The sequence below is a fragment of the Varroa destructor genome, unplaced genomic scaffold, assembly GCF_002443255.2.
Source record: "Varroa destructor unplaced genomic scaffold, Vdes_3.0 BEIS01000005.1, whole genome shotgun sequence".
NCBI classification, from domain to species: domain Eukaryota; kingdom Metazoa; phylum Arthropoda; class Arachnida; order Mesostigmata; family Varroidae; genus Varroa; species Varroa destructor.
Genome location: NW_019211458.1, coordinates 13,313,037 through 13,340,884, shown reverse-complemented (window position 1 = coordinate 13,340,884; position 27,848 = coordinate 13,313,037). Strand labels below are relative to the sequence as shown.

Below are 27,848 nucleotides of genomic sequence, written 5' to 3'. Positions count from 1 at the left end.
ACATTGTACCGAAACTGCTTTGCCACACTTGACTGAGTATCGTATTCCAAGTTTTTGTAGCAGCGGACCCTTCAGAATGGCAGGATAGCACTGGTGTAACCACTATATGCTTCGATTAATAATAAAAGAACTACTTCTTGCTAGTGAATGAAGTTCGAAAAATTAAAGTTACCTATCACTTGTTACGTACTTATCGACTCAACAAATAACAGGATTATTAAGTCTTGAGGTGGATAATAAATAAATGAATAATTAATCCAGTATTAACAAGATTGTATAATAGTGTATAATCAAACGTTATGTAAGCTCATAAATTTACAGTTTATTAAAAACACCTGATAGGTATTACGTTGATCCATACACAACCCCATTTTTTGTATATTCCCATTTTTGTATATAGCCCATTTGAAGCCGTTACAGAAGCTATCAAACAGAAGGGCGTCGACGAACGAGGCAAGATCATCTTTGTCTACAGGAATTCCAGGCCTTAAATAACAAGTATTATAAAAGCTGTTCTATCAAAATTCGAGTGGATTGTTTTACGCTCAATATATTCTACAGACCTCGCGCCTACCGATTACCACGATTGCCAATCGCTCGCAAATAGATCAGTAACCGTGCGTTTAAGACACGAGAAAGTCTCGGACGAATTCGTCCACATCAGGCGTAAGAATTTGTGATAAAAAGAAAATTAATAAATTAATTCCAAACTAAGACAGCGTTGTGGAAAGTGGTAACCAATACATAAATAAGACATCATACATTAATTCGCTGCTAGAATTCGGGTTGAGAAAAGGTTGAAAATGGTCCTGACGTATGTACCGATCTTAGAATTAATATTATGATGAAATTTAGACAAGTGCATACAGAATCTCGCTGTCGAAGCGATCAGGTCGCCGTAGCTTCATATATTTACTATTACACTTTAATAGTAATTTTAAATTCCTAGGCCTTTTTACGTCCCTTTTATAATTTTGAAATCTGTTATTGTGATACTTATAACGTGAAAATAAGCGATATTAATATCAATTAACAGTAAAACTTATCAACATTACAAAGCACTGACTTCAATAATAAACTGCGCAGCCAGCTAAATAAAAGCTATATTTTGAGTAGCGAAGTGTGATGCCGAATTGGTTTTGGGTAAGTATCCGAACCGTCTACAGTTCCTAAAGTTACCACGGAAAAACGTCGAAATCGAAATAGATTCTGCTGAGATCTTAGAATCTCTATCTTGAAATATATTAGGCGCGTCCAGTAGGTCTCCAAATACGGATTACCATGTGCGGGTAGGCACGATTATTATGAACAACTCAACATTTTACATGCAAGATACTCCAACTAGTGTTCAGTAGCCTGTAAGCGTTGTTATAGCAATGATAAGATGGGTCCCGTGAAGTCAATGCATTTCAAATATACCTGGTGGTCATATGTCCACAGGCAAGCCGCTAGCTACCACGAATATTTAACTGATATTGGCTGGTGGTGAACCCAAGAAAGCAGTTTAATACATTTTACTTTGGAGATGCGTGCAGTGTACTCATGAAAATTAACGGCTGTGCTCGAACGGGTAGAAGAAAAGCAAACTAATGATCTTACTTTTAGGCACTTCGATAAAAAGAATACTACTGGGTTGTGCTTTTCTATTTTCAAGAAAAGCCCTCAAAGCGTGATTATGAATCAATATCTGTGTTTTTCGTAGTCAGTGCAAAAGGTTGAAAATGTTTCTATTCATTTATATATTCTTCTCTGTCTCACTACTAATAATCCGCTGATCACACACGTAGCTGTATATGAGATATAAGTTGTACTCGGTGACATGGAAGCGTACACAAGCAGACGTTGCCAATAGGTGAATGACGAGAACAGATTCCGGAACAACTAAAACTATTCTACATTGTTCATGCGATTATGCATAATTAGTATTATCAAGTCACTATGACCACCTTCTAAAAGAACCTAACCTTTTCTCGCCACCTTTGCCCTATCTCTTCTTAATTGTACATTACCTTTTAAGTCATCCTAAAACTTCAAACGTGTCACTTTGTTATACAACTTCTTAATTTTCTTCACGTTATCGCTTGCAAGTATAAAAAGTGCCGACGAGTGGAGTATACAGAAAGGCAGTGACGTACACAAGTTCCAATGTAGACAAACAGTGGTGAGTTTGCTCATATAAGATATGCCATAAGATACAAAAAACGCTGGGACACTAAGTAATCCGATGAGACACTAATTTCCTACTTTGAAATATAGGAATTACGGCCGTGTACAGATAACAAGAGGTGTCTCTAGCCCTAACTTGTCGGAAATAATCGTTACGTTTCGGCTCATAAAAAGAGACTCAAAAACGTCAAACTAGGAACTTGCAGGCCGCATCTTTTGTTAGGCAGTGTTATACGCTAAAGAAGAAAAAGCGTTCGAACACTTTGCATTGCATCTCTAACTGAAGTAATGTGCGAAGCCGCAAGAACCGTGCTCAATAGTCGATACACCATAACTTTTATCTAGACGTCCTCACCTCTAGCTGTTATCACGACAATCGTTATGTTCACAAAATAGAATAAGAATGAAACTCATGAAATTCTAGAAAATTGTGAAAGGTTGTCTAAAATCACACTACCTGTTCCATCTGCTGTTTTTGTTATTTTCTTTAGAAAAACCAGCAAGACAAACACCAGTAACGATGATTTTGTTGCATTAACTATTCGTGAAAAATTCCGCCCTAGGTAAGGAGAGCTTCCAAATTTTCCGTTTTCCAAATACCGGTCAGCTAAAAAAATGTATTGAACATAAACATCGCTAACTAATTCTCGCTAAAGGGGTATTGATACGATAAATCCAAGGGTCTCTCTATGCCGAACTTTACGTCCGATATCGCCGTTAAGCATTTCATTAGACGCCTGGCTCCCAGCACGAAGTGAAGTCTTTCTATGCTCCGGTCCAGACCACAACGTGTTACTAAGATCGGCAGGCAAATACGTTACCTGCGCTATCAGGGGACAATTTGAAGAGGCTACAATACAGCTAGCATTCCTAAACGTTTTTGTCATTAGAGGCTCAATAGGAATCTTTTTTCCCCTATATGTCTTTCTTACAGGCCAGATCTTTAATTAATTAATACTACAGGCTGTTTGAAGGCACTAGTGCCTGCCGGATTCTTCGCTCATCGTCCAGTCAGCCTTACCGTAAATAGCCTTTTTTACCATTAGGAGTTCTTACACCAACCTAGTAGCTCTACCCCAGCCAGTTATCTTGTCATGAGGCGATGTGGTCTGGTTGGCAAATGTGTTTCTCTTTGAATGCGTTGTGATGGTGCCCATAACTAACAATGGTGGAACCACGGTGGTCCACATTTTAGCGGTGACGAAAATGTTTATCAATATTCAGAAATAAAAAAAATGAAGGGGAGAAAAGGAATTGGCGAAGATACGGTATCATTTTCAAGGTTAGTAACTGCTTATATGGTTGCCGTGCCGTTTCTTAGGTCCCAGATAAGTCCAGCAAAAAATACTGCAGTTAGGCTCTTGATAGGGGCAGGTCCTTAATACTATACCTAAAATGGTGATTCTGTTTGGCATAAGCTAAAGCTAGTAGTGTTGCAAAGCGTCATACCATCATCCAAAGAATCCCTTATACATTACAATGATTAGGTGAACTGAGCCGCTAGAGTTGTAACAACTTTTGTCTTTGACTGGTTCATTCGTGCATTCTTGGCATTTAAGACAACAAAAGACTGTTATTTACCCACCACTGGGTGCGAAATTCAGCCGATAGGGATGCGCCCAAGTGAGGGAATATGTGCCTGTGCTGTTACGCTGCGTCAAACTTCTACAATTGCATATCTAAACCCAGTTGTTCCCGTGGCGTGGAATAGAGAAAGCGTGGGTGTGTTCCGTAGTCCTGGGGTAGAGTCTAAAGCTAAAGCACCTCCTCCTTAGTTGTGCTCCAATGATGATTAATTTCATTTGCCTAGACGTATTGATCTTGGGATGCACTCCATATGTGACAACGGATTATAAAAGACCTTTTGATACTTTTTAAGTAGTCCTTCCTAGGATAATCCCATCATCTCTGCTCGAAAAGGTTTTTATCCTATGATTTTGACATTATGTATGATAGGGCAGACGTTCTTCTAGATGTTCTTAAACAACAACAGGTCAGCAGAAGAGAAGTTGTTTAGCTGCTTATAATAATAGCAAGGTTATATTCCTTGTAAACTCTTTCCCTAACTTTCGGTCTCTTATTGATCCTGACCGATTTTTTTTTTACTTCGTTCGCGACTACTCTCATCGGTCTAAGGATGTGATACTATCTTCCTTATTAGTGACGGAGCGTGTATCGTGGTCGCCTATAAGGGAGCAATCTGAATTCGAGAGCTACCTGCACCAGAAATGCATCCTTTCCTGGAGTAGCTGAACTTGAAAGACAAAAAGCAGTGAGAACTCTTTTAGGTACTTAAGAGTCTTTTCCAATTTCTTAGATAATTCTTTAAATCGTTCTGCCAGCCCGCCCCGTAAAGTTCATTTAACTGTTTTTTTGCCGTCTTTGGCTAGTTGCAAGGGGCAGCTTTGAATCATGTTACCAACTAATTGACTGTGTCTGAGAATTTCTATGGGTAAAAACTTCTCGAATAACGTTAGAAGCTTATCTATCAAATCGCTTTTATCAGTTACTTCGAAAATGCTATCATTTCCCCTATTGTATCGATGTCAGTTTCCTCGAGAGTTAAAATTGACTAGATGAATTTCCGATCTTTCTCGCCACGGACTTCAAAGGCGGGTACGCGTGCTCGTAAATGCGTCTTGTCGTTTTAACCAGTCGTGTGCACTCCCGGACTTCATTCCTGATGTTATTGGGACAAATCTGAATTCCAATGTGGACATTTTCATGAATGTACTTCCTAACTAGATGTGTTTCATCTGAGAGAATATGTAGTTGCCCGGTCAGCGTTATCATACAGTTCACTTGGAGCTCTATTTTTGCTTCTATTGGACTAGCCCATTCACTTCTGGTTTATGTCCGAGGTGTTTTGTGTCCTAATTCATGTAGCACGCCTGATATCTAGTAGTACCATTTATAATTATTGTTATAGGATTCTACTAGGGGGTCCATCATTCCTGTCATATTTTAAGTCTCTCACTTATACATATTTAAGTAATAGAACTTGTAAGTAAAAAATGACGATCCATCTTGATTATGAAGTGATAAGGAAAACATCGACGATATTTTATGGCCCTTTATTACTGACCTCAGCATATTCTTTACACACGGATCACAAGAGCCTCCTTTTCGTGTTACTGGACCAATGTTACTGGTACAGCCAGTCTGTTTCTTCAAGAAGGGCTCGATATGAGCCCGTTTACATTTTCTGGAACTGCTTCTTTGTTCCGGGCGCTTTTGTTACTTTGAGAACGTTGAAGCGCACTGTTTTTGAGAGGGGACGGCACTCTCCGACAGTGACAACGTCGCCCAAGGAAACGTCACGGAAGCAGGGCGAGAGGTGCACAGACATGTTACGATGCCGACGCTCGAACCTGTAATTTAGATAAACAAATAACGGAACCATTAATCAACTACAGATGTACCATCTTGGCAGAATTAATTCGTATTTATTCGTTCACATAACAATTTGCGAGGCATCGTTTTCTATTATGCAGTATGTTCATTGATATTTTCATCGATCACTATGAGTCCAAATAAAGTTGTTCCTTATGAACATCAAGCCAATGCCTATGAACATTATAGTTATAGCTATACCATCTCAAAGACGCAGACTATAACATAGCGATGCCTTTACGAAATACTCCGTATTTGGAAACAAGACCGAACTCATACTTTGCCAAGAATAAAGCCCCTAGACGAATGGGCTAGCAATACTATCGCTTGTCCACTTTCGAACCAAAGAGTTGAGAACGCTGTCAGCGTTTTTTGATTTTTAAGAGATTCGCAGGATTTGTTTGCCTTAAAATGTGATTGTAGTTCGGCTACCATCGATTTACCCACATAGCCCCTTTGACGACAAACAACTCGGTTTGCGAAGGCTATCATAGGATGTATTGCCAATTGTAAAGTCTTAACTTTCCGTTTTGCAAAAGATAATATACCACTGGGCTTTATTCCTCATTATTATACTCACTAATACTTTTACTTAGCATAACCTCAGCTTCAGAAGGGACTGGTAAAAAAAATCAAGCAAGGTTGTCTGTTCTTAATATATTTACCTGTTATATTTACGGACGTAGTGCAGATAGTCTCTGCGGATAACGATTGTCCGTTGCATTTTCATCTTGATAACAGTTCCTTTAAGGATACGGCCACGAATGTTGACATTGCCAGTAAAGGGGCACTTTTTATCGATGTAGGTACCTTTCAATGCTTCAACTGGGGTCTTAAAGCCCAACCCTACGTTCTTCGAGTACCTTTAAGGCAAAACAGTCGCTTTAATTAATCAGTATGATGTATGTGCATATATAACTAGACAATATTTTAAGATAACAATCACACAAATCATAGTAGAAATGAAAATTTTATACAAGTTTAGTTTTAACAACTGTTATATGCTACCTTCCTTTAGTGACAAACATGCGTATACATACGATTTCGACCTAGCGCTTAGGCACCTCTCCAGTGTTTAAACCAGTGACGCACGTATGTTGTAGCAGAACAAAGAACTATGAAGCAAACTCCGAGAAAACTGCAAATCTTCTACTATAACATAGCTTTCGAAATCACGTACGTTCAGTAATCGAGCGACGTACAGAAAAAACTAAAAGCGACTTACTCAATTGTCAACATACGACTAAATGTTTGTTTAAAATACAAACCTAACATGGCGAACGGTGATGGGCTTACGCGCGGACGTAGCCTTACGATTAAGAAAAACTGTTTCCTGCTTCTGATACGCTCTCTCGTTCTGCACATCCGCCATAGTGGATTTTTACGCTAAAAAACAGCATGAACAACAACACACTTCTTGTAGTAACATATACAACCAACTGAAAAACACATTACATTGTAACAAATAAAAACCACACTGACATTTAATCAAAAAAAGTTTATTGAGCTCCGATTTAAATCTAAGTGCGAAGCCCGTCACTGTAAATTACAAATACACCTTTTTTAGTTAATGCTATGAACTTGGTTTGAAAAAAATGATTATGCTCGGTGTCAAACAAGAAGAAGAGCGCACGGGAACAACTACTGTCTGGTGGTACAATAAACTACGTATGAAAATATTAAGCCGTGAAGTCAAATTCCAACAATCCAATGTGTCGAGTTTTCGGCATAGATACCATAGGTACCGTTGACTGATACGATTTTTATCACAGAGCTAATAATTGGCCTGAATATTGTATTAAGATTGTTAATAAATGAGCTTATATAGAGGAATGCCAAATCAATCCAAACATGCCGGGCATTGTCCAGCACAGCGCTTAGAACACCAGGTTCATCATTAGATTGGCCTAGATTATGCACGTATCTTCAACTCAGTGGCACTATTACGATTTTTGATTCTGCCCAGAACTTCATTGGAACAAAGCCACACTCAAAAATCACACAAAAAAAACTCACTTTCTTACAATCCACGTGGAAACCTACCAGCACTTCTCTGTGTACACGGGAAAAGACCGGAACATGCGCAGGCCTACACCCCGAGGCGGTTTTTCGAAAATGAGCATAACCATATATTAATATTTGTTTCAAAAGACAACGCCCGAACGAAGCACTATAACCTGTAAAATTAAACCTTAACAGGTGAAACAAATGTGACAGAGAAAAGCATAGATCTACCTTATAGACAGGAATAACTGAAAATATAAATCTTGAAAGGAAGTGATCTAAGGATGACAATTTCGAGGAAAACAATCATGATCGTTGCCGAAACCCGGGAAATTTCAAATGAACAAAACCGATGTTTTGTTCACCCACACACAAAAGCGTTCACCCGCCAATTCGGGCTGTTGAGCTTAGCGTTATATTTAGAAAGTATGCCTTGCTATACGTTTTAATGTAGGAACTGTAAATAGGTTCTTTTGCAAAGTAAAAGTATCAGGTTAGAATGCATATGTCATAACTATGATCAATTGTTGTTGCTTGTTGAATTCAGCGAAGAAACCATATTACTTGAAACTTTCGGCGAAAAAGAAATACACAATTAATCGTAATCGATGCTTTTCAGCAATCATATTTGGAAGTAAAATGTTGACCTCATTTATTGTTTTTCGATAAAAGAACATCGACAATAAGTACATCTGTATTTATCTAAGGATAGACACAAATATCAAAAATTGTTAGGTGAATTAATCTTTAAAATTTGTATTAGTTTTATGTAAGTGTAATCGTATGTTTTATTTACTTCTCGCTGCAACTACCCTTTATCAATTACAATTAATAACTCAACTTAATTAACCTAACTGACAATCAACTGTGATGTCTACAACATAGATAAATCGTAAAAGAAAAGAAATTAGTTGAAAACTTATATTTAGATTAACATATATCGATCTTTAGCTAGTTGTGCATGTCTTTTTGCCTAATTGTATATTTACAGGGCAATCTCCAGATGACAGAGGATCACATCAGCAGGTCGAATTAATAATGTTATTTTTTCGGAGATAGCATTGACACTTTAGCAGATCTATTTTCTGAGTAACGTAAGTTGAATTTGGTAATGTATTTTTTACTATATTTGTTGGCGTGGACAATGCAATATGCATAAATTTAGTAAAACTGTGTTACAAGAACTGGGCTAAAAACAGATATCTAAGAGGTCTAGTGGAGCTTGAAGCGGTACAGAGACCGGTTTCATAAGCTGATTTATCATAGCTCGAATCTGCATATCTGTGTGAAGGTTTTGTCGAATGGATGGGTAAACAAAACTGCAGCTAATGACGCTAGGGCCACATATGGAAACCGCATCGCTACGGGCTCATGACTTCTGATAATAGTGTCCAAAGGATACCAGAGCCAAAAAGCTACGATGCATTCAAAGCTGAGGATTGAATAGAAAAGGCTTTTTTTTTAATTAAGAAACTTAGAAAACATAAATAATGTTAATAAATAAACAGTGATACCATTGAAATATAAAAAAATCAGGGTGTCTATTTTTTAAAAATGCAGCATCAACACTTCACTGTTAGTTAATCAAACAAATTCTTATTCAAACGTAAAATTATGCACTATATAATTATGAATAAGGAAAATTATATAACTAAATACGTGTCTATGGCAGATCTGTCAGTCTATATATTGACCTACACTGATGCTAGCTGCAGTGCAAGTGTTTCTTTGAGTGAACCTATCTCTCTTAATGATCGTATCCTTCCTCCATAGATGCAGTTTTCTTTCATTTGTGAGCCAACAACTGAAGTACTGCCGTTCGATAAAAATAGCTTCGTTTTGCTGAAGATTCTCTTCTCAAACCAGTATCGTTGCGTATTTTTCATTATAGATAAAACGCATGGTATATGATAGATTAATAAATAAGAAAATACAGAATTTCGATAAGACAAAGCGTAATTAGGGTTCCTTAGTTGATATAATAAATAATATGTTCACTTTAGTTACCGAATTGGCTACAAATCAAGACAGGACGAACATTTATTCAAGCCAAAAATTAAGCAGATATAGATTCCGTACAAAACATTTGTTAATCTCGGGGTGTGTTCATGCCTCCCCGTAGCTAGCTTGTATATTATATAAAATTATATAAAGCTTGGGGGTATTATATAAGATAACCAGGGTAGGATAAAATGTTACATACACTGACAATAATATGACGATACGCTAATCCCCCAGAAGGATAATAAAATGTTTGTCTACTAAAACTAAAGACACGTGGGGTGCTATAAGTTCAAAATACTTTTCGCGCTGGGAACCAACTCTGGAAAGAGCAATTCCTAACAGCAGCAATGAACGACAATTTGAAGTATGTAGTCATAAGCTAATCTCATAGTTTTTTTCAACCTCGGATATGCAGTGCAATAAAAGCATGAGAACCAAATCATACGCGTTTTTATGTAGAATGGTAAAATCCAATTGCTATAATGATATATATATATATATATACATTTTTGAACAAACGAAATGGACTAAAAGTAGGACGAAATTTATGCTCTCTATTTAGTTTCGATGACTAGCATGCTATGTGCTAAGGATGCCTAACGTTAATAAATAACTTAGCTTAAACATTTTCTTCAAATATAACACATTCCTTTGTGAGGTAAGATAGAAAAAATCATGGACTATACGTACGAGATCTACGCTGGTAGCTATGATAACATATATTTATTTGTTTAGCTAATAGTTTGCACTCTGATTGTACCTATGTACAGATTCTAGTCGTTGCACTATTACAACAAAAGTTTATCCATATTATAAAAAGAGTAGTCCTACGGATAATTAACTTACCATATTCAATCTGTGAGTACATGCTAGCTGTTAAGTTATTGACTACTTTTAGTGTACAAATATACTCTGCTGAATGCAAATCAGTGTTAGATCTTCAGAAAAAATGGCAATTAAAGACCTAGGTAGACTCTAGATATAGCCATATCAGGACCAACCGGGTGCACCAAAAAGAGCGGGCAATTTTGCTCTCCCATCGAGTATCACTTCTCGGTAATGCCACAAGTGACAAATTAGCTTTGATGTCGTGAAACCGATAGCAGTTTCATTGCAAAGGGTGCTTGTCGTCACACTTTATTTGCACGTTTTGTAAAAAGTCGATTACAATAGATATGCCGTTTGTTTTCCCGATTCGCGAAAATTCCAAAGAAATTAATTTTTCAAAAAATGGCATGAAGATTCTTTCGGAGCCAATATAGACCGTAGAAAAAGTAGCTCTACCTGTGAGCACACGTCCACACTGTTAAATGGTGTGTTCAGCCCCCGAACCGCTATCAGGGCTCTCGTGGGCGCTCTATACGAAGAATCCGCTTTCTCCAAGTCTCATAAAGTAATATATACCTGATATGCTACTTAGGACTTTTTTGGACAACCGTTTTATTCAGATATTAATTGTTAAATATCCTAGATTATTAGGTGACCATTGTATCGGATCACATTGGAGCTCTTGGAAACTTTAATACGAAACCAGTTTGCATGATGCCTATCATATCTGCATATGTTATCGCAGATATTTGCGATTGTATCACAAGTGGGCTATCGGCGAGAACAAAAAGTTGTTTTCCAAAAAGTTCCTTTCAGAAGTTTACATTTATTGTGTTGAATCTATTACGTAACACAATTTCTATCGGTAGACAGAAACCATTAGAAATTACTTCAGTAGGTAAAACTATAAAATACTGTCAGCTAGGCTTATGATCAAAGGTCAAAATAGGATGTTTATCACCGTATTGTGACCTTTAAACATATATTTGTTGTTGAAGCTATTTCTTGAATATATAGCAAATTATAGTTAAAAAATTTTATATTTTTTATATGTCTATTTTTGTATAAGTTTTTTTGTAGTTAGCTTTCATATTTGGTATTCTATGTTCGATCAAGGTTACTTGATATTTTCATTGACTTTGTGTGTGGACCAAACCGTTTACTTCTTTCGATTACATCCGGTAAAGCAATAGACAATAGGAAATAACTATAATAATAATAATAATAACAATAGGAAACTTGAAAGGGTCCGCAAAATTTCCAAATTGCATTAAGATAAGAGGACAGATCTTAAAAAACAATGAACTGCTCTATGACTTTAATGCTTTTTTACAACCGATTATACAATTTACGGTAGCTGCTTCCTTCTCCAAAATCTGCTGAGCAATGCAAAAAATGTCTGAGAGACTTTGGATATGTAAAGTTGTACCGAAGTATTTACAATATAAGAGCTGCAAAATCTCTAAAGATCTGGTACCGATGAAACGAAATGTGACAAACACCTTGTCCGTTGTCGAATTCCTGTTAATCCCGCAGGCCGTGACGATAATGAGGTCACAAACGAGGCAGCTGGCAGCCATATACAGTAAAAAATACAATAATCTGCTCTAAACCATGCATGCTGGGCTCATGTAATTACAGAAATCAACTAATTGTTTCTCTTTGTCCTGATGGATATTCTGCTAACTGTATGACGCATCCTACTGCTCTTACGTTTTGACGTTATCTGAGGCGATGGTTGGTTAGATTGTCGAGGCGAAACAGACGAAGACAGTCATTCGGAAAATAAGTATGTGAGCCTATTTAGTACTATGCTGATTTTGTGTTTTTGGGCGTATCGAGCATTAAAGTGTATGCAGTGCGATTATGGAAAATGCAATTTCAGCCTTAGGACAGACATCACAGGCCGTGTTTGTCCATCGCACGCTTTAGAATCAGATGATTATGAGCAGCGTTCCGTAAATAAGATTACTGTCTAACGCTCCGGATACCGTTATTGGATTGTTAGAAGGTGGCATTGACAACGCTTCAGTTGGCTGTCATTTTAGGGACGGGTGCATTCTGTTGTATTAGAACGGCTATCGAAGAGCCGATAGTTGTTCCGAGGCTGCACATGCTAACAGACAACAATTCGTTCTTTCGAAATTTTCGAATTTATTTCTCTACAAATCTTGACTACGGAGTAAAAATATTGAGAGAAAGCGATTCGAAATTTAAATATGCTCATCATTTGTAGTGAATTGTTAGTAGTTCAGAAACAACTGTTTATAGAGGTGAGATATAGGTCGTCGTTAAAAAATGGCAATATCACACTGACCATTAACCATTTACTTGATTTGGGTTTTATTCAGAGACAGTGCCAAAGCTTAATTGGCGCGTTTAAGAATAACATGTAACCGAATATGGTTGGTTCCAAATCCTACAGTAGCAAAGCGGTACTTTCAACATAAGCAACAGCTGTTATCTACACTAAATAAAGCACGTGAATTGATATAGATACGATAATAAATGACCACTTAACAATGTGCCTTTGGCTAGCACATCAGGTATATATTATGTTCTCTGATATCATCATACAGTGATGTTCTTCCCATTTGTTTTTGCTCTATGCTTCGACTTTTTCATTAGTGAATGGCTGTTTCGACAGAGACAGGTCTACATGGCAGCAGATCGCAACAACCTTAGTTGTGGGTCCGCTAGTTAATCAGTTGAATTAATTGATTGACAGAAAAGTTTCGAAATACGTTTTTAGCTTCAATTTTCGTCATCTACGTCAAGTGCTAGTTTCATTCCATCATATAAACGATCATATGATGTATTATTGTCTGTTACTTGATTTTGATTTCGAGTATCGTGCCCCAACGTATCCTGGTCCCCACCATGTTTGGCTGCTGATATTCCTGAGAGCCGCCGGATTCCTTGGGGGTCGGGAGTTCCCTCAACCATATCGATCCACTGAGCGTTGAAGTGGCTGAATTTAGCCGCTCGGGCTCTGGCTGCCCAGTCGGACCCAGTTTCAGATAGAAGGTCCAACGCGGCGTCGCATACTAATTGGACGCCCTGTCGATTAAAATGTCATATTAGCATAGAGAACTAAGTGGTATTATTTTGTACCATAAACTAATATGGCCAGCTTTTATTCCTAGTCCTTCTTGTTAATTAAAGTGGTCCCTTTACTGAAATCTTGAAGACTTTAGTATTTCAGAAATAGAGTAGTTTAATTGGAAATAACGTCAGCATTTACGATTATTGAAAAATCAGCAGCAAATAATATCATACAAGCGGCCTTATAGTAATACCTTATTAGCATCGTTTAATAAGTCTAGCAGATAATTAGCTAGGGGCGTTTTTGCAAGGGCAGCTTCGCGTGAAGGCCCATGTCGAAGTAGACAGTAGAAGACCCAAAGAACGTGAAAAACGACGGTATCGTTTTCCTATATTGCAAATTAGGAAATATAAGGCGAATATTAGCGTAGTTAATATCCCTGCAATAATGGTTAGATGATATACATGACTCACAATACTTTTTGCCAGTATTATGCGGTCTTGAATAGCCAATTGAAATCTATTACGCTTCAGACGAAAGGAGTGAAAATAGATACCGTGCAGACGGCTTCAGTTACCTGGCATGCGTTCAGGATCGTTAACAGCGGCTCAGCGTGTTGCCCGTCGACGAAGGCCAGCGCAACTTCAGCATCATTCTCTACATAAGTGGCACAGAGAGTAAGAAGATCGAGCGTTGGATCGTCTTCTGCAGTGAATTTGCCTTCGACAGAAAGCCGAGATGCCGCTTCTCGGAGTTGGTGGTTTAGCCAAGCCAATATACCGCGACGATTTACCTGACGAGAGACCTGACGATGACGACATCCAAATCTGTTATTCCACAAATTTTTACTACTCTTCCCTTTTGAGATCATTTGGAAATATCTTTTTTTTTTTTTTTTTTTTAAGATATAGAATCGTCACTTGCTCAAACGATTAAAATATATAAAATGCTTGCGCAAGATGAAACTTCAGAACATGAAAAGGCAGTGAGAATATGACGGCTAGGGGTCAGATTAGTCTTCATCTGAAGCTCTAAAAATATCTAAAAAACCCTCTTTGCTGTTTCGTACTTCTCGTTAATTAAGAAACTTGCCTTTTCAGGAATTACGATATACCGACCTGAAAGAATTCAGTTTGATCAAGATTGGCTAAGATTCGTGCGCACTCTAACGCCATCGGTGAGCAGAGTGGCGATGTCAGCGGCTCGGTTTGCATAATTAGCCTTTCGGTAAATTTGTCCACGTGCTCCAAAAACAGCTGCTTACTTGGGCCTTCATGCATAGAGATGTTTCGCACCACTGAAATGGTAGCATTGTCAAGATTATTCATACACTGCAAGCTCTGAATGTCTCGATGTACTGGATAAATGAGTTTGTTACTAGCACATAAAAGTACATGCTCCATTATTATTAGTTCCTTATAAAATACCTTTAAGTAGACGAGAGTCGTTGTTCTTCAGAGCTCGCTTAATGAGAAACTTAAGTCCATTGCGTTCGCAGATAATTTGGGCGCAAGATAAATTTGACGCTAAAGCTTGGGCTACAGCAGCCAGTTCAGCCGAACATTGGCCATCAGTTCCCTCGCCTTCCAGAATCAGGCCTAGCACCTGCACGCATTGTCGCTCAGTTAGTTTATTTGCCAAGCATGATATTCTATTTGTTTTCGTTTATTTATATGCACTTATAAGATAAGGAACCAAAACTTCCCTAAGTATTTTCTCTTATTAGTTGTTTCTAAGGCTATCTAGACTAAATTTGATACTTTGCACGCACTAAAAGTGTCAGTCCTGATGATCATGTTCATTCAATATAACCACTGTTCTACAATCGCAGCTTCGATTCTATCAGCCATTTCAAAGTATTCTTTTTCGAATTTGCAAATATAGTGGGGCGCTGAAATGAGCTGCGTAGCAAAAGTTACAGCGGAGTCAAATGCGGGCTAAGAGCGGGCTAAAAGTTTTCGAAATACAAGAACTCGAAACGGTCAAAAAGCTCAAGCGGTAGTTTAATCTAATCTCGAAAAGACTACATCATGGAGTTTATCTGGACGGCGAATAGGCGTTTGAAACTCTGCTCTCCAAAACAGCCGTTAATTTTTATATAAAAATTATAGTTTATTCAAACTATATTTCTAAGCCATTTTATTGAGTTTTTAAGCATTTTAAATCTAAACTATGTCAAGGATCGTTTGATTGTCATAGAAATCTTTCTTATATCTCTCAAAAACCTTATGAAGACTGGCAATAGCGTAGACCAGCGATTTCGGGTAAAAAAACTACGATAGTAAGGTTTTGCCCCGCGCGAACACATTGGGTACTACCTGATCTATGCCTAAATTAAGAAAACAACGTACGGGCTTCCGCAAATGATCAGCCTTTTTGTCGTTCTAGATAGCACTGGCTTTCTTCTAATGCGAAGAACAGCGGCTGAAGGCATATCCGCTATGACGAAGAACCCATCGATGCATGGTCGAATTTAGATGCCCCTCCTTATCTCTACTCAAATGTGGGCTGTATCTTTGATAAATAAAATGCTCTACTTTGTAAATAGTTCGTATAAGCTTGTTGTATAAACTTGCCAACGTTGTTCTATTACTCTCTTTAGCAGAACCATGCAATGAGGATTTCGAATATATGCACAATTTCACAGAAGAAAATAGAGTCTCAGCAGTCAACACATCTTCTATGTATGTCACCGTGACAAGAGCTACTGTATTGCTACTATGTACAATAGAACTATATTGTTTACTAGCATAAATCTTTTACTCACATGTTCTAACAAATGAAGGGGCTGTACACAAAACAGATTTAATATTCAGACAACTGGAACTTGCGTGTCGAAATTAATTAATACGTATATAGTCCCTAAGAAAAGATTACTTTGTAAGAGTTGTACCAGTTGCCCCGCAGCGGGCAGTAATGGCTGTGACACCGCGAGGACCGACTCCGTATACAGTACATTTTTATAGCTATGATATAGATTTAATAAAATTAATTAAAATAAAAAATATTAGTACAATAGTATCGATTGAGCTGAAAATTTGCCATCCGATGTATCATCAAAGACGCCAAGCTTTGTACCACGTGTGCAGCATCCGTGTACGCGAAGTGCGCAATGAATCTACTGTCTGCAGCGATAAGTAACAGTATTCGAAGCACCTAAAAGATGTGCAAAACGGGGCAAATACGGATTCAGAAAATTCGATTTGGTAGCTAGTAGGGTACGGTCGTCGTCATGTACAGTTTAAATTAAAAAGCGTTCAATGTGACATATTTATAACTATCATCCTGTGTGTTCGTTACGAAAACGCTGTATATATACCCGAAAATGCATCTGGGCATATTTTAAATACAATATTCATGGAAGTTTACATTTTCAAAGAGAGCGCATTCCCCATTACCTGGTTTCGTTGAGATGGTTTTTCGGAAGATCCCATATAAGTGACGAGTTTCGGTAGAAGGCCACAACTGACTAGGGCACAACGGCAGTCGGAGTTAAAGCTCAGGTTGTGAATCAGCCGAAGCGTCTGTTCGGTTTTAAGATGTAAAAAAAGAATACGTTGTGAGCGCGTATAGGAAACGGGGGAAGGTAACTTCTATGCGTACCACGCTTCAATGTGGAGTCAGTCCTTCGCGGCAAGGAACATTTTAAAATTGTCTCGTTGTAAATAATATCATGAGCATGTTATCCGCAAATATAACACGTTATTATTTAAAAAAAAAAAAAAAAAAGTAATAAAAAGCTCTGCGTTTGCACTTTGTTTCCTTCTTCAATGAACCTAGTTAAAATATTTCGCTATTCGCTAATTTCTGTTACAGACCATGGATGCGATTTCAGTGTCGTCCGTCGGTATAATTTGGCAGACCTTATCCAATGCCGCAGGCTGGCCTATATCATGTAGGTTCTCCTGGTATATGCTCAATTTGACCAAAAACGTTAAAACAATGAGCAGCAAAGATCGACTCTTTCGGTCTAGGCATGATGTTAGAAGTGGAATAATACCTGTCAGAAGAAACAGTTCACGGAGCAACACAGTAGGGTTGGATTATTTATAACAAGACAATATGGAAAAAATAATTTCCCTTTTTTATCATCATACCATTAAAGGAGTTCAGATCGAGTACCTTTGCATCTAAAAATATTTGTAAATCCACAGACAGTCTTCTTCACTAGCATTTTTTCCTCGGTATACCGGCTATGTAGTAATGTGCTTCCTGTCACTTTGTCATCCTTGCCTACATGTTTGGTTTCGATATGACCTTTGTTCCTTTCCTCGCTAGCTGTCCCTTCTTAATCTTCGTTAACCATAACGTTGTCAAAAATTAGTTCCTACGGTAGCCCTTCTTCACCTGACTTAGATCAGTAACGGCTACCTGGCCTAATTTGCGTAACATGTCGTCACCGTTCAACTAATGTTCGTGTTGATCTGGTTGAAGCCATGTTAAGGTGTTAAAAATATTGTTTCCTTTCTATATAAAGCGGCTTTGAATCTTACTTTTTTTGAATATATTTTCAGGGTTCAAAAAAGATTACTGAATATCATCTCATAATTCATTTTTAAACCTAGATTACTGATCAATACGCCGCCGAACAAATACGTGAACTACTTCCACAAGAAAAGCCAACTAAACTAATACAGATAGTTCAGGCAACCGTTTTACTATCGGTTAATGTATAAGAAAATAACAAGAATAACTGAATGCAACCAGAATAAAAGTATACGGTGCATAAGCTTCGATATTTTTGCTACTAAAAGCTGACCATAACGGGTCTGATTTCCATAGATAACGGTTTGCGCTGAAATGTAGAAAACAACAACATTTAGGCGACATTTGTATGCATTAGCACATATTTGTTAAGATTGCCTTGAGGTTTTTCCATATTCTCTTTTAGATTTTAGATAAACACGAATAACTGAATAAGTAGTACCCCTGTATATATGCTCGTTCCTCTTTATCTAGTTTGACATCTCCTGCACCCAAAAGCTTAGAATATGCTGTTCGTTAGTGTACCGCTGGGTGCTAGTTGAGTATGCATAGAATTAGCTGAAATATACCTACAAGATGATGAAGGTTGTCCGTATTTCTCAAATATGTACCTTTATTGACGATTCGAGTTTCGTTTTTTAGTTCCGTAGAAATATTGAGCAGTAGACTAAACGCGGCAATGAGCATTGTGTCCTGCTTATGCAACACGGCAGTGTAGCTCTTCGTTAGATTCTCAAACGCCTCGAGATCGTTCGACAACTGAGATTCCTCCAATTCGTGCAGCACCTGAAAATGGCGAATAGCGATATTAAATATTGTCAAAAGACAGTTGATTATCGAAGGCGCGTGAAGACATATCGCATACGTCGACGGGCTTGTTTGAAGACTATTCCATAATGCAGTTTTTCAAACAAGCGATTCGTCTCTCTCCTTTTTGTCACTCTTACTTTGCCATAGCAATGTGGACTCTAATTGTATCGAGCGCTGATGATGCAACGGAGATCTAAAAGAATCCAATCTGGTTACCTGTTGCGTTTTGGCCATTTCGCCCTGAAGGAGTTCCATGGTGAGCGAGCCGACCTTGTGGTCGGCAATTACAGACGCAAATGTAGTAAATCTTGAAAGACACTGGAAAAAATTGAGTATATTCGAGGCAAGCGAGTAGTTCCTGTGTCCCTCCTCACGAAGCGTGCGCGCTAAGGCGCCTAAAAGGACTTCATGTTTTATTAACGCTTCCAGGTTCTCCGTATTCTGGGCAAGGTATAAAATCTTTGATGATGCGTCTACCTGCAAAAGTGAAGTCGGACAACTTCGCTGCTATTGCAATCTCATCGTACGTCACGGATAAACAAATAGATGTTAGTTCAATCGAGTCGAGCGTTGAAAAAAATTTGTGAGCTCTGAGAATTTAATTCACATATTTTAGAAATTCGACATTTCAATTGGATTGTTGCTTCTAGGAAGATGTGATGAGATTCAGGACTGCTTCAGCTTTTTTTTTCGCAAACAGTAAAATTGAATTTAAGTTGAAGAGGGCCCAAAAAATGCCCCCTAGCATAAATGTTAGACTAAATCTGCATAATCTGATCAGAACTTGCGCTGAATACGTTAAAGTACTTCATAGGATTATGCATAGTGTTTTCGACGCTGTTACGGTGCTCCGACAGGTCTTAAGATTGCTTGTTTTTGACGAATTAATCTATATAATATGATGGCACAAAAAACAATCGTAGTATAATTTGTGTGTCAGCTCTTAGCTTTCTTTACTCCATTGTCAGCGTTACCATGTTTGCGTTCGTTACCGAGTGAGCTGTGTGTTTTTGAATAGGCAATTGGCTTGCTGCGTTTGCACTTTCGCCTATAAATAACTGAGTTAGAGTTACCTTTCGTTCGTCTTCGTAAAGATTGTCAACGTAGTTGTCAAGCTGGCCCATGCTCACCGATGGCGGTTCTCCATTTTTCGGACTACTGACTGCGCACTTTTCTCGTCGTGTCCTTAAGTAGTGTAAGAGCTGTTCAATTTCACATAAATTTTGAGCTTTTGACAACAATTTTGGATTTTTCTCACATATATCCTCGGCCAGCATAACCATATCAGTGTCCTGAAACACGTCGCGAAATGGGTTTTATCTTTTTTACAACTTTTAATAAAATCATATTTACGTTTGTAATTATTATTAGCACGCCTTGTACAAAATTGATTCCACAGATGCACGAGAGATCAATAGAATTGTGTGCCGTATTATCCAGATGCGCAGTACCCAAAATAGTTGAGCTATAGACCTTAGGACATGACTTGATCTTCTATATTCACAATAACAGGCAGAGCGTTTGTGATAGACGCTCATAATAATAATCAAAATTCAGTCGACACTCATTATAACCATGAATTAAACGTTTCAAAATGAAGTCTACAAACTAAACGTGTTTAAATTTGTCTTATGTGGCACTGGAAGATTCCTGAGGAGCGTATTGGCCTTGGTTTGCCGTTTTAAAAAGGCGACGTTCCTTGATGCTAGACCTCCGCTAGAGAATTTCCTGTTGTTTCGAAAGTATGCCTGTCCTGCTAAATTGAACCAGGACTACGTCGTCTACGTCAATGCCATTTGTGCCAAATGTATTGGGAGCAGGGTGTCAAGCGGTAATCTGCGTCGGAGCACAGGTACGCCGTTTGAGCACGTCAACCTTAGGAACTAACACTTCCCTTTGATCGTACCCGAAAAATTGGTGCTATACAAGCCCATGTGGCCGGCATTGTAGCTAAATAAATCTTCCGAAATTGCTCTCTAAAACGCAAAAAGTGATAGTAGTGAAAATATGTTTTTGACAAAAACATTTTTATGCCATAATCAAAAAGGACGATAAAAGGTTTCCATATAGGACTAACGAGCCTACATTATTTGTGGATACAGTAAGTTCAATGTAGCTAGAAATTAATGACTTAAGTAGTAATGTTAAAGTAGTAGCAAAGTAATGTTAAAAAAATATATTTCTTATTGCATCGACCCACGCTCAAGTCCTTGTCATCAAAGAACAATGTTCAAAAGCGTACCACCGCATACCTTAGTAATTAAGTGATCCAAAATTCGCAGAATAAAATGTTTTTCTAAAAACCACTCTATAAATGCTGCGAAAGCCGTGTACTAACGGTATCAAGGTTCCTAATACGAACGGTCCTTTGAAGAAAGGCAGAGTCTGTAACGATTTCACCTGCCTCCGTAACAGCGCATTCCAGTTCGTAGCTAATAACAATTGCACGTTCGACGGGGTGTACATCTAATTGGACATTGCTTATTCGCCGACGCACCCCACTACGTTGTTGGCCAGCTGGCCCAGACGTAATGCCGAACGACGACATTTTGTCGACACTGTTGTTCCTAATATTCCCTTTGTCACAGGAAATCCTAAAAAAAAAAAAAGGTAGTAAAGCAGACGTAAGTGTTCGATTAGTTTTTGTGAATTATCTTATAATCTTCAATAGATATACAAAGATGATACGCGACGCAATAACTATATTTGGTTCCCTAGAATTTATACCTAATAATATATTTAGTAACGACAAACATTAAAGGAATACATCGAAGCGCTCGTTTTGTATATATCGGACACACTGACTGAGCGCCCCACTGCCGTGGGGTGGTGATCATTTAAAAATGCTTTACTAGCTAGCCAAGTATCTATTCGTCGCTATCGATTCCCTTAACATCTGGAATTGAAACAACAGCGTAAATATTAATCTTGGTAATTACAAATATTGTCAATGGTCAACGAATCTGTTACATGTGTCATGATTACCTACCATCCTTACACAATGTACCATAGAATACTGTGACGAAACTGTACAGGTTTCGTGACTTGGGTACCGTATTCAGAATTTGTTCTGCTTTTCTACCCGTTTCGTCGACGCTGAAAATAATGAACCGCCGTCTGATGGTAGTAATTTTCAAGGGAATCACAAAAATGCCCATCAACAGGACAAAGGTTCCTTGTCAAGTACCTTAGAGCGCTTCGTCTTCACTGTCGAGATGAGCTAGTTTTTATAAGCTGTTTCCTAACGCAGTCAATCGTTGACTTTTCCGATTTACTACGAATATTTGAAGCTAGGCTGTTCCACAATAGACAATTTAATACATTTGAATTTAAATAGCATATCTGAATTAAATGAGTCTTGCAATTTCAATAGCTACTTGTAACGTACAATACGATTGTTATTCTATTACGTGTTTGAGTATTTCACTCAGATATTAATTGGTGGCAAAATCGCAAGGAATCTTCAGCATATGTGTATAAAAAAAAATAGAAAATCAAAAGAGAGCTAATATCTCGATGGGATTTTGTTATTCAACATAAGTAACGGGCATATCTTGGGTCCGTGTACAGCATCGACAGAATTGCACTGTACGAAGCAAGGGAACAACGGACTCAACATTACAAAAAAAATTATTGTTTTTACAAAACGTCTGGGGTCATATGCATACTGCATAAAAACGCGCTTGAAAAAATCCATAACAGGGATAATTATCATAAGTTTTGAATAGGTTACATCATTAGAACGATTATGTCATTCTTTTTTATTGTTTGAGATCTAATACTGCTGCGTTTTGTAAAATTCAGAGGGATACCTTTTTAACTACGTGAATACGATTGGTATGACCAAATGAAAACACAATATAAATAAATTTAATCAAAAGGAAGCGAAGTATACGTTTGTTTTCGCAGTATACGCAAGATGCGCGACGTGTCCAGATAAATAACTTTGTTACAATTGAGTTTAAAGCTTCAAAAACTATAAGTTCGCAACACGATGTGTCACAGCGATATAATAACGCGATTATTTGGACGAATCGTTTTAGCGTGCGTTTCCAGAGCGAAAGATCAGATTGGCTTTAAAAGTCTCTGCACACAGGAATCACATGGAATTGTGTGTGTCTTCGTTATTCTGGATAAATAGTTGGTAAGAAAGAAATTAACACTCATATTAAGTTACCTTTGTTAAGTTAATTTCAAGAGGAATTTTCAGTTTATTCGCGGGATGGATGGATGGATGGATGAGCTCCTGATGGCAAAAAGAGCAATTCAAGGAAGCAAAAATCCATTTTATAAAGGAAATTTAACGGTTATGGTGAACTGCGCCATCATCGTTGTGCGAGCTTGGCACACGAGGCTATGGGCTAAGACGAGAATGTAATAAAATTACGCCAGTTTGCATAGCACTAAAATGAACCACTTCTCCATGTCCTCTAATTAGATCTATTTAAGTTAAATCCTTTAAGCTAGAGGTACAATATATCAAGCTTTTTCTTTGCCCGGACCTCGCTCTTCGTCGCGTTCATTTTCACCAGAATAATCTAATTTAGTTAATCCTATTTCTATATGTTTATAATTTTTTAGCTTTCGGTGACGCTTGACGAACGGATGTACCGAGTGTTCCGTGCTAACGAAATACATTATACACTGAAATAATGTCATATCGTTTTAGCATTCAAGAAAATCTGACTGCGAATGATATGTTCAGTTGTGAGCTCAAACTTCAGTAACACTGTATAGACGTCGCCGTATAATTTCGCTTTGCGTGGATCAATACGAAACAACTATGACGTTTTTCATTGTTTTCGGATTCACAGTGGTTACCAAGGTTAACGAAAATTTTATGGCCATCTATTCAAATTCGCTAAACAGGACCAATTAGATTCCAGGTAATATGATTATTTTGAAGAATACTATCTATATAGTCTTACAGTCAATAGTCGAACAGGGGTACGTGGCCTTCCTCTCAGGTTAAATACATAGTTACTAAACATTATCGATGTCCTTTAAATAATCCTGGTAACAAGGCATGTTGACCGTGTAGCCAGAGTAACATAAAAATTTGCCTAGCAACCATGTAAGTATCGCGTAATACAACTGGGAAAGCATCCGATTTTTGGAAGTTATATGAATGATGGCCAATACCCTCTAAATAATATATTAGGTAAAACGTTTACTATTCGAATTGGAGAAGTCTCCGAAATTGAGAAGGAAACATTGCCGTTCAGCACTGAAATTCTTTATTGTTAGCTTAGCTGTACGTTCTTCAAAGATTTTATTTAAATAACTTAACTCTGGTTAGCTTACGTCGTTTAGAGATCGTCGTTTATAATAGATTTTTTCATTTAACCTAGTTTTCACAGGTGGCACCGACAAATCATAGATAAGCTCGCCTGATAACGAAAGCCAGACATTACTTACGATGAGATTGAAGTTTCTATGAATCTGTTACTAATTCAACTTGATTTTCTCATATTTTCTGAAATAATACGGAATTTCCAATGTAAACCATCCAGTTCACTAAGAGTCGCTTATTATTTGCATTCAAGCTTGTTTCTTTAGAAGCTTCTATAAACTCGTTTCCTTCAGAATTGTCAGTTGCTAACATGAATGAGCTCAGCAGGCGCCATAACGACCTTTCTTTCCTTGTGCAGCCTAAATTAGCTAATAATAAAAATAAAAGTAAAATGTAAATATCTACTTTGTTGTGCTACACATCGTATCAGAATGCATTCAACTTAGCCTATGCCAGCCGATTCAAAGCTCAATGCTTTGATGAAGGTTTTTCGAATTTATGCCATACACCGTTTTTCGAACTATTGCTATCTTATATCTGAATAATAGTTTTGGAAACTTTCTCTTGTTAAATAAACCTTTTTTTCTCACCGTAATACGAGAATTGATATAAACGTAAACGAAGTTTACATCCGGTATAAAACGAACGTTTTTTTTTTTTGGCAAGATTTACTCTAATTAAGGTCCGCAGACAGGAGAGTACATAAAGGCCGTCTCCGTAACGGTGCAGTGCTAACGTGTTTGCTCAGAGGCGTGTCAGGTAGTCTCGAACTGAAACGCTTCGTTTCGCGTTGGAAGTTAACTGGATGAAGCGTTCAAAAAGATACTTCGGTGTACATGATACAGGATCGAATTCTTCCAATGGCCGCCTTCTATACAACTTGTTGTGTACATGCTTTTTACTTTAGCGCAACTAATTATGCACCCTGCCCAAAAATGACTCCGTTAAAAGAATAAGATACTAAAATTAAATCATCGAAATTTTAATTTGTCAATATGTAGCAAAAGTGATAAAATTCACACTGTTTTCTCCCCGCTGCTTTTTAGGTTTCCGTCCTAGGCGTTAGTGTAATGGTATAGTACCTAAATGGAAATATACTTAATGAATTTCGAAAATTAATTAATCAGCCTAATTTAACTGTTGTTAGTTTTGCTACATGCTTGAATGTAAATTAAACTTCTAACCGCTAGTGGATTGATCACAAAGCCTCATTTATTATAGGAGAATATTTTGATATGTTGTGTTTGTTAAATGATGAAAACTATTTAGTGCAACTTAGATAACTTTCGTCGTTCCTAAACGACGACCAATAATTTATTGAGAGAATGTATTATATTAAGAACGACGCTTAAAATACATGTAACCTTTTACTATTCATGTCATATATCAAATAATTAAGTATTTAATCTGTTCTGTTAAGTTAACTGATCAATTAAAAAAAAAAAAATCAATTTGGACTGCTTACCAGCACGAAATGGTGAAAACCGTCAGAAACGACGAAAGTTATTCAAGTGGCTGTAACTCTTTAATTGTCACTTCGATGATTTAAACGACACTGCGCTACATCGGTTCGTATATGGACAAATATCACCCGATATTTGGAGCATGTGACAAACATGGCTATGCATTCGGCCACATGTCTCTTGTTAGAAATGAACCTTTGGCTCGCTGACGCTTTTTTTTTCCTATTCGACCTGATTTTTTATCGCCAACTCTGTATTTCGATAATTCAACCTCCACTCGTTCGTGCCGATTTACTAACTCAGCTGCTTAGATGGCAGCGTGCTTTCGTTGCCACAGTAACGGCGCAGGTGCGAGAGGAGTGGTCTCAGGAGACCTCGTCAGAGGAGTGGGGAGCCAGGATCACCATGCGGGAGATTCAGTCTGCTTTCGGACCAAAGCAAAACTTTGAGCCGAGCTGCGTTGGAAAGGGTCTGCAGGAGGAAAGGGCAGATATCGAAGCTTATTACTGAAGAAGCTTTGCGATCATCGTCCGGAGCTCTGATCAAATAAATACATTAACATAAATATGTTATTGGAACTTTATTGTCTTAATTGAACTTTAAACAATTTTCCACGCACGCTTTCATCCAAATTTTAAACTAAAAAGTACATGCGTTCTGTGGGAACATTATTAGAGAATGCGTATATAACAACCGGCTTTTAATAACCTCATTATTTCTGAAGAGCTGTTCGTTTTCTATATATTACGGTAATAAAACGATATTGAACTGAAGCTAATATACATATGCGAGCTATCTAATCTAGATTGTTTGCATTTGGCGGATCGTAACAAATGTGATCTATTAGCGTTTCCAATCTAAATGGGAACTTTATTTATGCTTGAAATGCAACTTCCCCTCGGAGTCGACCGAAGCTTTATACTTACCGTCGACAATATAGCCCTTCAATTTTCTGTACTTAGATTTATGTTTACACCTAATTTAGCATTAAACCTCCGATTACAGAGAGGAAAAATACGAGTTCTACTATGCACATTAAAGAACGTATAGAAATTTGCACTTGTGCCCGCTTTACGCCTCAAGCGGTTCGCTACGATTTATAGCTCAAAGACAGGGAAAAATATTCGTGTCGCTAAAATTTTACGTAACTTTCTAAAGCAATGCTTAAAACTGAAACCGTTGTTTCTGTATATGATGTAGTTGTGCGATAAGTTACACTTGTGGTTCATTCCCATTTCTAAGGGCAGGTATCATAATGCCTTTCCATATTTTATTTGTAAACATTTTTTAAGTTATGAAAAATAGTTCTCGCTAATTAAATATGCGTTCAAATACAGAAAATGATTGTATGGCTGGAATTAGTTCGTTATTATGCAATGCTTTTTAAGTGGTAAAATTTTTGTTAACAATTCTACCTTATAGTAAGGTTATGTACGTGTCTCTCTGTTTTTTTTTAAAAACTACAGAAGAAAATGTATGTATGTATGAATCACTATCAACTTTCGTAAAGTTATAGAATGTGCGAGCCACGACAGGTTGTTGTTGCTTAGCACAGTACTCTTCTTGCTATTTTGCTTGAAGCGATTATATGGCAAAGACACGGCGCCTATGACCTAATGACCTTATGATCTAATATCAAACCTTTAGACGAATCTCTACCGCTGGGCTTATTAGTTAGAATAGCCTATTAAGTCCTAAATCCGTCTACGATCCCTTCTACGAGCATAAAAAGAACGCATTGAACCATGCATAACTACTGAACGGGCGAATTCTCCTGGCAACCGTGCTTCAACGGCATTGTACTGCGAATATCGAAAAGATCTGCCCAATCTAGAGAAAAATCACATACCGAAACCTCTGAAGACTTAATTTTGTATGAAATGTCCCGATGAACGAGACTAAAAGCGTGATTTACGTATGAGTCATGTTCCTCGGAAAAAGTGCGGATAAGGGATAATGTAGGACAACTAGCATTGATCCCAACATTATTGAGAAATTCCTTAGTGTATTGATACTTGACCTGAAACATTTTTTAATTGACAATTTATGTTTTTCACCCCCCACAGTCGTACCGTATCGAACTCACACAAATAATGCTGATATACTGTTGTTTTTGCAATGACATAAGTAACAGACTTGACTAATTGCCCCCTTGTGGCTACTGTTAAGAAGATACAGCTTTGATTTGCTAATTTTCGAATCTAAGATCAAGTTCATTGAATATGAAAAGTTAACCGGTAGTATAATCTCTAAATTCAAGTAAACCAAAGATTACATGGAATTAATAATAATCTAAGGATAATATTAGTTAAAGCAGTTCAGAAAGAAATACGTTTATTATATTTAAATAATCATG

General features: G+C 37.6%; 2 protein-coding genes and 1 long non-coding RNA gene across 5 annotated transcripts; 1 reads left to right on the top strand and 2 right to left on the bottom strand.

The window, feature by feature from the left end:
• Positions 1 to 5,225: 5,225 nt before the first annotated feature.
• On the bottom strand, positions 5,226 to 7,665 carry RpS11 (ribosomal protein S11). 3 transcript variants are annotated; one of them, XM_022808859.2, is made up of 4 exons: positions 7,576 to 7,665; positions 6,828 to 6,945; positions 6,225 to 6,422; positions 5,226 to 5,537 (listed from the first exon to the last, which is right to left on the bottom strand). In XM_022808859.2, exons 2-4 carry the CDS (start codon positions 6,929 to 6,931, stop codon positions 5,363 to 5,365), a joined length of 477 nt encoding a protein of 158 aa, XP_022664594.1. In that variant the 5' UTR covers positions 6,932 to 6,945; positions 7,576 to 7,665; the 3' UTR covers positions 5,226 to 5,362. The 3 variants fall into 3 exon arrangements, with proteins under 3 accessions (XP_022664594.1, XP_022664595.1, XP_086846263.1); XM_022808860.2 differs by having other exon boundaries at positions 7,603 to 7,662; XM_086990137.1 differs by lacking the exon at positions 7,576 to 7,665 and adding an exon at positions 7,296 to 7,317.
• A 122-nt stretch (positions 7,666 to 7,787) lies between these two features.
• Positions 7,788 to 9,118, top strand: LOC147755305 (uncharacterized). The gene is made up of 3 exons (XR_015328379.1): positions 7,788 to 8,056; positions 8,555 to 8,657; positions 8,855 to 9,118. It is a non-coding gene; the product is annotated as an uncharacterized LOC147755305 (long non-coding RNA).
• A 3,590-nt stretch (positions 9,119 to 12,708) lies between these two features.
• On the bottom strand, positions 12,709 to 24,466 carry Kap3 (kinesin associated protein 3). The gene is made up of 14 exons (XM_086990136.1): positions 24,435 to 24,466; positions 21,075 to 21,330; positions 19,810 to 20,028; positions 18,953 to 19,213; positions 18,538 to 18,712; positions 18,201 to 18,236; positions 17,260 to 17,441; positions 16,840 to 16,965; positions 16,520 to 16,597; positions 14,869 to 15,046; positions 14,560 to 14,738; positions 14,019 to 14,246; positions 13,695 to 13,829; positions 12,709 to 13,455 (listed from the first exon to the last, which is right to left on the bottom strand). The coding sequence occupies exons 1-14, from the start codon at positions 24,464 to 24,466 to the stop codon at positions 13,150 to 13,152; spliced, it is 2,391 nt and encodes a 796-aa protein (XP_086846262.1). The 3' UTR covers positions 12,709 to 13,149.
• Positions 24,467 to 27,848: the final 3,382 nt, after the last annotated feature.